Raw genomic sequence first — 13,309 nt, forward strand, 5'->3', positions numbered from 1 at the left:
TAAGTCTCGCGACTAATTTTTAAACCGGAGTAATGCTAGGTCCCCGTACTTTAAAAGTTGGGCCCGCAAGCACCGAAGTAACGCCGCCGAGTAAAGTAGGATAGACCCGTGTAAGCCACCACGAGCCGAATCGCGTATCGCTGTTGTGCGCGAAAACGATTATGCGAAAAGAAATTATCTGTTTTGTGCGCGTTAATTAAAACGAATCGCCAGACCTGGATACCTCACCTTTTTGGAATCAGACTCTAACACGAGGACCGAAGTTGAACTTAAGTATCCCTCCCATTTAAATGGGTTATTTTTATCATTTCATTATTAAATATCTCTGTTTAGTAGAATCCTTAAGATTCGTTGGTAATCATGTATAAGCATAAGGAAGCGTACGTACGTCTATATTTAGATACCATTAAGGTGTGTTAATTATTTTATAAATAAATCATTATGTTCTTTGGCAACCTTAAAAACCTAGCTATTTCTCTTTCTAAATTTTATTAAATATCGAAGACCATTCCCCTAGACAACGACCTATTAAATCTCTATTCCGCAAGTCCCAATAGTGAAGACTTGGCGGTTACCCGGACCTTGTTAAACGACCTTTGTAGGGAACTCATATTCACACTCTCACACCTTATATATATAAAAATTCCCTTACAAGAGTCAATATGTGTTTCGTTTGTTAATGCGCTGGTTCGGTCAGCTTTTAACACTGGATCATGTGGATAAATCTCCATGTTATTTGATGGATTCACAAATCTGACCCGGTGACCTAGACGAGATTTATAGGAGCGGCGGCCCCGTCGTCTTATTATTTTTGGTCTTTGGTAGATGAATCTTTCCTGAAAATATATGCCAACGTGAGAAATTATTAAATACCTAATGTTTTTATCCTCAACTAACCTTTTTCTTAGTGAGATTTTTCATCTGCGAACAAAAAAATATAACGATAACGCCTGAATTGATAAAGACGTAGAGCATGAACACCGCTTTTAAGTCAAATATTGTAAGGGTTTCTTGTTTCAAAACTTGTTCATTCGTCATATAGCATCCTTTTTTCTGTTTTAATTTTAACACCAGGATGTGGTGGCCAGTTTCCCAAAAAGCACGAATTCTGAAAGTTCAGTATATTTTATTGTAAAAGGGCATCTCACAATGCAGCATCAATTTTAGCATTAGAGCAATATTTTGGTATCTACTAAGGGAAGACCAAATTTTAATGTTTGAAGAAACTACGCTATTACAACATCCATAAAATTGCAATGATATTTTTATGGCCTTGTACATGGGACTTACTGGTGGAGATATTTTATTGCAATATACCTAATTTTAAACTTTGAAATGTAATCGATGACAATTTTACCGCTAAACTGCATTTCTTTTCATTTTAGTCGGAGGCTCCGTTTTTGTTAAAGTTTTGCATTTATATAGTGTCATCGTGGGTTGAAAAGTCATAAATACGAAGCAATTAATATTTTATCGTAATTTATTCATTTTAATTTTCCCCTAACTTAAGTGAAAGGATGGTATATTTTTATTTTGCCTTTAGTAAGGCTTTTCATAGTTTTATAAACTAGAAAATGTGAAAATTAAGCTTAAAGCATAGCGCAGCTCCAGTGGATCACCTAAAAGTTAACTTTCCTTACGAACTCCAGTTATGGCTTGGCAAAGCTAGAGGCATTTGTGGGCAGGATTTATAGGTGCATGTATAAATCCCGCCCACTAGCCTTTGCCAAGCCAAACCCGGAGTTCAGGAGGAAAGTCACTTAGTAGGGGATCCACTGGAGCCATGCTATGCTTTAATAAATTACTATACGTACTTGAATACTAAAAATATTGTGAAAACGGAAAACAATTACCCTTAGCCAGCTTATTCACTTTGGTGATGCCGTCAAAACGGGTTGGAAAAGATATTTAACTTAGAACGTTACAAATATGAGTTGGCTGTTAATCTGTTTTAATTATTGAATATTGATGAAAATATATGACTGGAATCACTGGTAATTTTTTTTGCGTTAGGGGATAAATATTAGATTTAAGCATTACGGCAGTACCCTATACAGCAGTTTTCCAAAGCAGCAGTCTCTTTTTCTGAAACAGCAGCCGCTATTTCTCGAACAGCAGTTTTGAATTATACCGCTGTTGCTATGTAAAACGCTAATGGTTTTTAAATTTGTTTTAAGTTTAAGCCTGGAAAGAAATACAGTTTCGTAAATTTGGAATTATGTGAGGAATTTGAGCATATCATTCGATTATTTCAAAGCCGTGTTTGATAAGGCATAGAGATGCTATGATCACGTGACTAACAATTAGGTTGCCTCATGGGTGCCTATAGTACCATCTGTCCTTGAGGGACGAAAATAAATTTAGTTTTTTCTGATTGGACTAGTCTCGATAGAGTCTGACTCTTGGGGGTAAAACAGGTTCTGCGCATGGCAAAATGGAGCCAATCAGATTATCCTTTCTCGCCTCAGAAACCGAGAACGAGATCTGAGCAGGGCCGGAAATAAGAAAATTTTCTAATAGGACATATGTCCAGTGACCCCCCCCTGTTTGACTGTAAAATTTATAGGACATTGTCTACTGGAGTGTGCAAAAATAGTGTCGCATCATCATAGTCAAGCTATCAAAACTTCGGACAATTTTTTTGGTCATAATGTCCAGTGACCCCCTTAGTTTTGAAAAACTTATGCGACATTTTAAAATTTTTCTGGACAATGTCTAGAGTCCTGTGCTTATTTCCGGCCTTGGATTTGAGCCGTTATAAAAACTCAAAAGATTTGTTAGTTGGGTTTATTTTAAAGGATACTTGAAGCATTTGTACAGTGCCATATATTTCTGCGGTTCAAGAATTAGTTTAACACTAGAAGCTCAAGCTTTATCGGTATAATCTAGGATCAAACCTTCTATTTATTAGTTTTTTAATGATGGGCAATGCGTTTTTAGATAAAGGAATAGCAGCGTAACTTGTTTTGAAACTGTTTCTTCCGTAATAAAGTCTGGAATGCCTGGCATTTGCTTTATACCCAACGGTGCAAAAATATTCCAAATGATCATAGGTGGCCAAGTAAATGGCTTGAGGGGCTTTGTTAAACACATCATCCTCGCTGGTTTCCTTTTCAATGCCCAATGAAACGCGTCTCATCTCGTATTCTTCTACGATATATTTTTCTTCGTCCTGAAAAAATAAATAATTGTGGTAACAGCCTAAAAGCGAATTATGTTTTGAAAGACATTTTAACGATTAGTACTATCAGGAATACATAGATTTCTTCTACTTGGAATCTTTAGCAGGCCTTTCTGCTTCAATAGTATTGGTCCATTTGAGCGCCGCAGAGTCCTCGAGAATCACGCGGCGTTTTCCGCGGGAAAAATAAAATCACCTGATCGGCCGCCATTTGTGCAGAGAGGGATTTCTTTTTAACATGGCTAAATCGATCACTTCCGAGAGCGGGTGGGCCGTGGTTCTGGTAACTGATTATCGTCTGCTTCATAATTGAGAGAACTACAGGCCCTGTAGTTCTCTCAATAATGAAGCAGGGCAAAATTATAAAATAGCAGCGTCTATGCCCAAGCAATTAATAAACTGGTTTAGACCACAGGAAGTGTGCTATTTCCCAGACTGCCAATGATACCACCCAACCCCGCCCTGTTCTATAAGCAAAAGCTGGCATTCAGTGCCACCAACTCCAGTTGGAAGCTATAAATGCCAACGCCAAGAGAAACGTCTGGCCTCTCAATGGCAGAGCTTCCACCAAAGGTTCATGCAATTGCGACTTTTCTTATCATTTATTGTTAATCAATCTCCTTATATGCCCTAAATTTTCAAAAATTATTAAAGAGGCGTACGCTAGAATTCAAACGTTAACAATAGCTATGTTTAAAATGATTTTAGTAATGAATTTTCTTAAAACGGCTAAATTAATGACGATTAAAATAATTAATATCAATTATATTTATTTTATTATTTAAGAAAAACTCTTAATTGCGTCTCGACTAGGAGAAGTCTATTTTGATTTCCCAACTTGATTTTTGTATGTTTGTTTAAATGTGTTCACCGTTTAATTGGTTTAACAAAATGGTTTGTATTAATCGAACTCTCGTTATTTCAAACTTTGCTCTCCCTAACCCTAATCGAGTTTACTAACTCAAAACTCAATGAATGAAAAATAAATGAAAACATAGTATGAATTAGAAAAGAAATATTTCGAAAACGCTAGTCATAGCCCCTGGATTTCCCCCATTCAAGAATCGTAAGGTAAGCACCATTCATATTACAATGCGCGATAAAAACTATTACATACCTGAAAGTAAAAATGTAACAATTGCACATGAGTTGCAATTGGTATATTCGGATACTTGAATATGTCGTTTAATGTGTCAACATTACAATGAACGTTTATTGTCGCCTTTGTGGAAAGCGATGCTTTGTAAATTTCTATTAGAATGAAGAGTTCAAGAAATTGTAGGCCCGTTAATAAATTTAAAGACAGTTCATTTTGAAATGCTGTAAAAAATTGAATTGAATTTCCAGGTTTTTCAAAAGAAAATTAAAGTTTGAAATTGTTTCGAATTGCGATTCGAGGTAACGTGGAGGTTGATAAACAAACAACATTTCAAGATGCAAGTGGAAGTTTTTCTAGTGTTTACGCCTCGAACATGCGACTTTTTTCAATTGATTCCGTAAACTTTTGGGACGAATTTTAAGTTTTAAAAACCACAAAATATTAGGAATTATTAAAAATCATCCGAAATTAAAAATAGATTTCAGATAAGATTTATACCAAAAAGTTTCGAAACATCATTAATTCGTAAATCGATAATAGTACCTTCATAAATACTCATCTCATTTCATACATAATTTCTTTACAATTTCGATAGTGAATGTATTCACTTAAAATTCTTGGGTACTTATGAATACATTCATGGTATTATTTAATGCACTGCTATTTTTGAACATAAATCAAAATAATAATAATAGTGTTCCCTTCAACACAATTTTTTTTATAATTTTTTAATAGCGGTGGCCATTTGACAATATGCCGAAGAAAAGAAGCGTGACTTTTAATATGTTTTTTAGTGAATCAAAGCAACTTATTCGTCACTTTTCCCAATTTAAAAAAATTATTATCGTTAAATTTTTATTTTCGACAAGCCGCGGCCATTTTCCGATAAGGCAGCGAAAGCAAGCGCCCTTGACAAGAGAACTTAGTTTTAATATTTTATTCAGTTGATTAAAAATTCACTTTTCATAATTTTCGAATGATTAATAAAATTTTAATTTTCGAACAATGGGGGCCATTTTCCAATATGGTGGCGAAATCAAGCGTCCTAGACTCGGGCACTTTTCGAATATTTTCAGTGGGTGCCAATTTCAATCTTATTTAGAGAGATGACCAAAAAATACCGTTCTTTAACTGAGCTAATACGGCTCATCTTGTAAATTCTTTTGCTTGTATATTTTTGGCAATTTTTGTAAAAGCTCATGTACTCATTTTGAATCTAGTTCACCTCTTTAAAGCACAGCCAAAGTCTTAGGACTTCACTTCGGTCACCTATACGCGCTTAAAACTAATCGTTCAAAAATCCCAACGGTTTTTCCAGTAGCCGCAGAGCTTGCTGGGAAAAGACAACCCGTATGACGAACCTGATTGGTTCCTTAAACTGCGTTCAGTCAACTGTAATCGATAAAACCGAAGTCTTATAGTATACGGCGTTGACATTTATGGTTAATATTCCTGAACGCAGGTTACAATATTCAGTGCTGAACATAACACAGCACTGTTTTTTGTCTTTGGTTGATGGTGGGTTTGTGGGAATTTGTGCAGACAACCTTTACTTCGATGGAATCGAGCTGGTAAATATTATGGTAAAACATCAAATTAATTATATTGTTGACGTGTCTTGACTTATATATCAATTTTCTTAATGTTGTGAACGAGAAAATATGGACGAAAAAATCCCCAGTGAGAGGTAAGGAAGAAAACCATTTCTTTGAGAAATATTATTTCGATTTAAAATATTGTTAGTTAAGCCAAGGCTTATGAAATAATATATTGTTTGTAATGTTTGTTTCTTATAGATCAGGGCCATTGTCGGACGTCACAAATGAATTGAAATTACCAAAAGGGAATTGGACGAAGCTATTAAAAGCCATTCCACTCAGCTTTAGTGATAAGATTATCCATGATCACCATAATGGGAGGAAAACTAGCAAACACAAAATTAAAGGGTATCGCATGTTTAAAGCGAAGCGAGTTACAAATGTGTTAATTTCACTTGAAAGCTCGAAAAACATTACACATGTGAAATCAAAAGTACATGCTTCGTTCAAAGCGCATAAAATATACAATGTACATGTTGCGTTAAATGCAAAGAGTGGAGATGTCAAGGCTGGATGTTGTGATTGTAAATCGGGAAGATGTGGTGTATGTTGCCATGTAGCTGCGACTCTGTGGTTTATCCTGGATTGTACTTTAGAACGCTTAACATTCGTACCAAATGACGTCTCCCCCACTGATGTTGCCCAGAAATGGGGTAAGTTAAACGTTAAAAAAACGTTGTCTACGACACGTTTCAGTATTTTACATTTCTTAAAACACAACCCTGGGGAGAAGAAAAGTACCAGGAGGGCATGAAAGATGTGCGTTTGTATATTATATATCAGTAACTCGGGGATCAAACGTGGCTGGCGATAAGGCGCAAATTAAACGTTTGGCGGAAGAATTTAAATCCATGAAAAAAAGGCCAATGTGGCAACAAATATTAATGGAGACTCAATATACTCCGTTGGATTTCAAACCAATAAAGTACACAAATAGCATCGAAGTTCCTCCTGAAGAGCAATCATCATGTGATTTTGGTAGAATTTCATTACCGGTCCAAATAATCCAAGCGAAGTTAGAAAATGAAGAAATAACATTTCCCGAATCATTAATGGTTTCTACGGATGACTGTCAATTAATTGAGGAAAAAACGAGAGATCAAGCTGCATCACAATTGTGGAAAGCTGAGAGACGCGAAAGGCTGACAGCGTCACATTTTGGACAAATCATCAAGAGGCGTGCTAAAGTAACTGACAAATTTCTCAATAGTTTGAGGGGTGGCGCTGATATAAGTCGCATGAAGTATGTCAAAGAAGGAATTGAAAATGAAGAGAAGGCAAAAACCAAATACTGCAACTACAAGAAACAAGAAGTGCAGGTTTTCAACGTAGGATTAGTTATCAATCCAGGTTTCCCAGTCTTAGGAGCCTCTCCTGACGGGTTGGTGTTTGATGAAAAGGAGAAAGAATTTGGCCTCTTGGAAATCAAAACCCTATCAAAAGCTAAAGAACTCGGGATGACTATTAGTGAAGTGATAACTAAAAAACTTAACAACTGTCTGAAAAAAGATACATTGGGGAAAATAATCTTGAATCCGACGCATAATTTTTATTATCAAGTGCAGGGTCAATTAGGGTTAACAGGACTATCCTGGTGCGACTTTGTTGTTGACAGTGGTGATGATATTTTTTGTCAAAGGATTACGTTTGATTCGGTTTTTTTCTTTGAAACGATGCTTCCGAAACTGGAAAGGTTTTACTTTCAACATTATTCGACATCTGAGTTACCTGATTCTCAATATAGTGTTTGTAGTTAAATTTATTAATTCAAACTACGCTAAGAATGCTGACTGTATCGAAATGTTAAGTTTAGTTTTCTTTATTTATTATATTTATGGCGCAATATGGTTTATTTTGCCAATATTTAAGAATTAAGATAACCAAGTGTACCTGATGTTTTGGTTTAGTTTTTTAGTTTGACTGTACCTGATTTTAGTTTTCGTTATTTATTATTTTTATAATTTCAAATCACGCGATGAAACTTTCATTCTATTTTACAACGTGTAGGAATAGGTTCCTATGACGATTGCAATTTGCAAACGTCTGTGATATTAATTATTATTGTGGTTTTGTAAAGAAATGTTGATAGCCAAAGTAGTGGGGCACGATGCAATAATGTCTTGTATTCCTAGACTTGCTTTATAAAATTGAGTATCAATTGGGTAGCAATAACTAAGTATAAGAGTATAATTTTGATCATTTTCTGATCTCAAAAGCAAATTTAAGTCATGAAAACAAAAATCACATGTACGTTACTTTATTGTGAAAAAGCAATTAACAATTTGACACACAATTAAAAACTGTCATCAGTAACTGTTGTGTTTTGTTCGTTTCTGTTCAGAAGTGGTTCGTTTATAAAGTTTAGCAAATAACAACATACAACCCAGATTTTGTCCAAACTTGCAGCCATAGAATTTGGAAATGTATATTTCAGGATTCTAAAATTTTTCAGTTCTTTGATGACTCTCTCAATGTGTATTCTTACACTGGCAATGTCTCTTGTTCGTTGTTCTTCAATGGCGAACAGCTGTTTTTTGTCCCCTAAGAAAGGAGGCATATTTAATTCTACCCCTTTCGCAGCTAGAATGTCGTGGATCAAAAAACCTCTATCTGCCATAACAGAGTCTCCATTTTCTAATAGTTCGACGAGCCCACTATTTGTTGTCAATTCTGTGTCTGATTCTCTGCCCGGAGCCAAAGGGGCGACAAAAGAGACAAAACCATTAGGAGTTGCTCCAATCAGCCCTTTCGCGGTAGTATGTCTCTTATAATTAGAAAATGTATCACACTGGGTACCGTAATCTGAAGGCCTTTCGATAAAAAATTCTGTGCAATCAATTATAACGCGGGTAGTTGGGAACTTCTCTTTGAATTCTTGAGGCATGTACTTATTTACGATATCTTTCGATGGCCAAATTGGAATGATAGTTAGTTTTCGGTATAGTAGATCCAACCATGTTGTTATGTAATTGCTAACAGTCGTGTGTGAAATGTTAAAACGGTATGCTAAGTCTTGGTTTAATAGCCCAACTCTCAATTTACAGAGAGTTAGAAATAATTGTTCCCTAAATCTTAACGCCATTGACCTCCCACGAGATGATTATATATATATATAATTTGCCATTGTTGTAAAGAGAAATTGTTGATAATTCAGGCTCAATCTGATGATAGAGAACATTGAAATCTTCTACACATGAAAATCCGGTGTAAAATTTGAGGACATCTTTTTTAAGTGACACATTTTCCAGTGTGAATGTTTGTTTTTGGTTCTCTTCTTCTTTATTTTTGACAGCCTCTTGCAGACGAATGATCTTTCTCTTTAACTGATTATTCTCCGTCTCGAAAAATGTTACACTCTTTCGAAGTTGCTTCAACTCCTCTGTTAATGTTTTCTCATTCTTTCGCATTAAATCCATCTGATTTAGAAGTTGAACCTCTTTACTTTCAGGAATGCAGTATGTGTGTTCTAGAAACAATTACGTAAATATACATTTCCACTCTTATTAATATCCTTCGAAATATAACATACCCAAATGAACCAAATTGTTGGAAGCTGGGCATGCTGATACTGCAATTTTGCTTGGTGGATCAACCTCTACTGGCTCTATTCCGACGGTAACATCTGCTGCTATATTTAGTAACATTCCATGCGGATCCTCATCAAGCCTAACGATGTTTGAAATAAAAACAGTTCTGGCGAGATGATGATCCATTATGATGACAGGAACTTTGTCGTCATAGCTTTTTTTCCCGTTAGCATTGAAATGCAAGCCGCATACCATACTCCTTGATTTCGGGTGAAATTGGATGTTTTGATTATCGTAACTCAGTTGTACTATTGCAATCCATTCATTGCGAAGGCAAACATCATTTGGAAACTTATAAAATCCAATCTTATTGCTTGTCAAATCACGATGCGTACGAGAGAAACTATTGCAGTTGTTGACGCAACATTTCGAACCACGTCTTAAGTTCCCCATTTACAAAATATCTCTAATATAATATACAATATTACGAGGGTAATCTCGGCATTAAGTAAAGATCGCTAAATCAACAAGCTTAAGCCTAATGTTTGGATTTTGGTCGAGCAGACGATATTATGATTTGGGAAATTGGGAGTGCGACTCGGGAGGTGAAAAATAACGTATTTCATTGGTCAAAGAACTGAACTGAACCGAATTGCCCTCCCTTTTCATCCCCCCTTTCGTGGCGGTTGCTCCTCTCAGCTTTTTTTTATTTTAGGGTCTATTCCAGCTATACGCTTTCACAACGAAGCTAAGTAAAAGACCCAACCAACAAATCTTTTGAATTGTTATAACGGCTCAGATTTCGATCTCGGGTTTTGAGGCGAGAAAGGGATAACCTGATTGGCTTGATTTTGCCATGCGCAGAACCCGTTTTACCCAAGAGTCAGACTCTAATCCAATCAGAAAAATAAGAGATTTATTTTCGTCGCTCAATGACAGATGGTGGTACTACAGTCAACTTTGTTAGTCACGTGATCCTATCCCTTAGATGGATACGAAACCAATCCAACTTGTTTATTTGTTGGTTGGGTCTATTCGACTACTAGTTTCTTGAAATGATATTTTCGAACGTAACTGAATTTCTTACCTTTATATAATAGTGGGAATGATTCACGGATAAATAGTTGGAGTCTACAGAGGCTTCTTTTTGGAATTATTAACTTAAGAAAGGTTCTAAAGCTAAGTAATGTGAAGTTACAAAGAACAATGAGCCAAACCTGCATTGAAAAAATACCGTTGAAATTTAACCAAAAGGAAACTTACTAAGTTTATTCAAAAACGGATTTATGTAAGAAGAACGTTGAATGTAGCAAAGTCCCTACCCATCCTCGACTACTTTGCATGTTTTGATGGTAGTGGCTTATATATGGGAAAGACATTACTCTATATTACACCAGAAGTAAATTTACTTCTGATTACACGAAAGCCTTTTTAATACAATTGTATAGAGAATCGCTGACGCTTAGGAATACACTATTCATCCACAGAAGGATTAAATGCGCCGCTAATGATAATTATTCGACACCTTTATCTATTGCTAATGCTACAGCCTTTCACCTCTCTCTCGTACCACTTTTGCGAGAACTTATAGGGAAATAAATAACCTTACAGTGTTTCCAACTTCTCATTCCGTTCAATTGTATTGTCTATCTTATCTTTGCCTTTTAACTCACACAAGGGGTGATCAAAGTTCAATGCGAAAATCGTTACCGTGATGGTGAAAACGTTGAAGAATGTATCGTACGACGAAAAGTTTTTCTCGCAGAATTTACTAAGTAGCTTAAATTCAATCAGATCGGTCTCGCTAGTGAATGTTGCGTTACTATCTTGACCCATTTGAAAAAGTTCATATGTGTAACCGTAGCCATATGAACCTACATCATATATCTGAAAATTAACGTTTTGACTAGGCTAGCTAAATTTATTGTAAGGTGACCCCGGCCTATATACTTTACGGTTATTTTTTTTTATTTTAAATATCAAATATCAATCCAATTATGAATAAAAATAATCAATCTTGATTTTGGGTTATAGATTAATGAAAAAAGTAAATAACCAACTTCTGTCCTATGAACTGGAACAATTTTGTAGATATTTTTGTTGCAAACCTAATATTTGTGTGATAATAGATGCGTTTCGGTCATAGACATTATAACACTATTAAGGCCTAGACAAACTATTGGGGAAAGCGGTCCTTTAACGTTTTGTGAGGGATTTTTCGCTCCTCCTCCTTAGCATGTGTGATAGGGTGAAGGACTGGTGGCGCCTCCCTATCGACGAGCGAAGGAGTTATTAAATAAAAAACTAAAGCGCCGGAAATCCAAGTTGCATTTTCTGGATTTTTGAAAACGTATTTTTAGTTTACCTTCGCCGCGTGTAGGGGTGCCACCAGTCTTTCACCCCATCACACATGCGAAGGGTTGAATGCCTTAAAACCGTCACAAAACTGACCCTCAACTGTTCCTCTTGTATCTCTATGGTTTCGGTACTAAAATTATTCATTGATTGCACGCTTATAGCAATATGCAACAACCGCTTAAAATTAGCCTCTAGTCATGTTGTCTTTAAACTTTACACCATAGAAATGAGGTAATTTGCATAAGCCCTACCGAACAACGCTAGACGTGACATGGAAACGGATGGTGGAGATAAATAACAGAGAAAATCGTACTGGAATAGAAGGCAGGACCGATAGATATTACCGCCAAAAGCAGCCTCATTCCTTTTTTGTTTATGACGGACTAAGTGCCAATTAATCAGAGAAGCCAGAACCGAAAAAACAAAAATCTGATAATACTTGTGCCCAAAAAGTTAATTTAATAACAATTTTATATGCATAAAAGCATTTATTTATTTTTGTATAAAAGAATTTTAGAATTAAAAAATGGGGTTGAAGGGACGCTCAGCCTGCCAGCCAGGGTCCGACCAATACTTTTTCGAACCTCTAAAACGCGCGAAAGTAAAAACTTATTGAGAAAATAATTTTAGAGTTTAAAATGGGGTTGATGGGACAATCTGCCTGCCAGCTAGGGTCGGATCAATACTTTTCAGAACCTCTAAAGCGCGCGAAAGTAAAATCTTTTTTGTCATGCTTACACTCAGGAAGCATTTGATGCTTTGGTCCCATTGAACCGAATTCCCATTCGACAGAAGGGGGTTTTTTGGGGTCCCATTCGACCGAACGTAGCCAAAGGTGCGATTTTATTATAGTCCCATTGGACCGAAATTCTATTGAACTGGAAGAAGACATACTGTGTGGTTTTGCATTAAATATATTTTTAATTTCACAACTTATTATTGTTAAAATAAATTTGAGTTGAAAATGTATTACTGCACTTATTTTAACTACGTTTTAATTACGGCGAACCTCACCTACCCTAGCCTAACCTAACCTATCCAAACGTAACCTAACCTAACCTAAGCTAACCCAACCCAACCTTGTTTGGAGGTAAAAAGATTATTTACATGAGTATTAAAAGCCCGCCTCTTACCACGAACAATTTATTAGCAATAATAGAAATATTTTGGAAAAGATGTCAGATAATTAATTGGAGAATATTTTGGAAAAGGTGGCAGCTAATTAATAGGAGAATGTTTTGGAGTAGGTGGTAGCTATTTAAAGGGAGAATATTTTGGAAAAGGTGGTAGCTAATTAAATGGAGCATATTTTGGAAAAGGTGTCAACGAATTATTGGAACCAAACCTAACCAAACCAAAGCTAACCAAACCAAACATAACCAAACCAAACCAAACCAAACCAAACCAAACCAAACCTAACCTAACCTAACCTAATCTAATCTAACCTAACCTAACCTAACCCACCCGAAACCAATATATTAAAATTTTAATTTAAAATTTAAAGACATTGATGGAACCACCATTAAGACTGTACTTCATTTTAAGC

At 35.8% G+C, this 13,309-nt stretch overlaps 1 protein-coding gene and 1 long non-coding RNA gene across 2 annotated transcripts in view; both read right to left on the reverse strand.

The window, feature by feature from the left end:
- LOC149597066 (uncharacterized) overlaps positions 1-13,309 on the reverse strand; it is a 583,612-nt gene that overhangs the window by 234,928 nt on the left and 335,375 nt on the right. The window lies entirely within an intron of this gene.
- On the reverse strand, positions 8,150-8,883 carry LOC149597069 (uncharacterized). Its single transcript, XM_089861550.1, has one exon. The coding sequence runs from the start codon at positions 8,760-8,762 to the stop codon at positions 8,172-8,174; it is 591 nt and encodes a 196-aa protein (XP_089717676.1). The 5' UTR covers positions 8,763-8,883; the 3' UTR covers positions 8,150-8,171.

This window comes from Phalangium opilio, unplaced genomic scaffold (genome assembly GCF_054372755.1).
Source record: "Phalangium opilio isolate 3A_F unplaced genomic scaffold, DU_Popi_V2 ptg000390l_1, whole genome shotgun sequence".
Lineage (NCBI taxonomy): Eukaryota > Metazoa > Arthropoda > Arachnida > Opiliones > Phalangiidae > Phalangium > Phalangium opilio.

What these genes read in the sequence shown, in the direction of transcription:
- LOC149597069 (XM_089861550.1), bottom strand. Translation starts at nt 8,762, where the DNA reads ATGCCTCAAGAATTCAAAGAGAAGTTCCCAACTACCCGCGTTATAATT.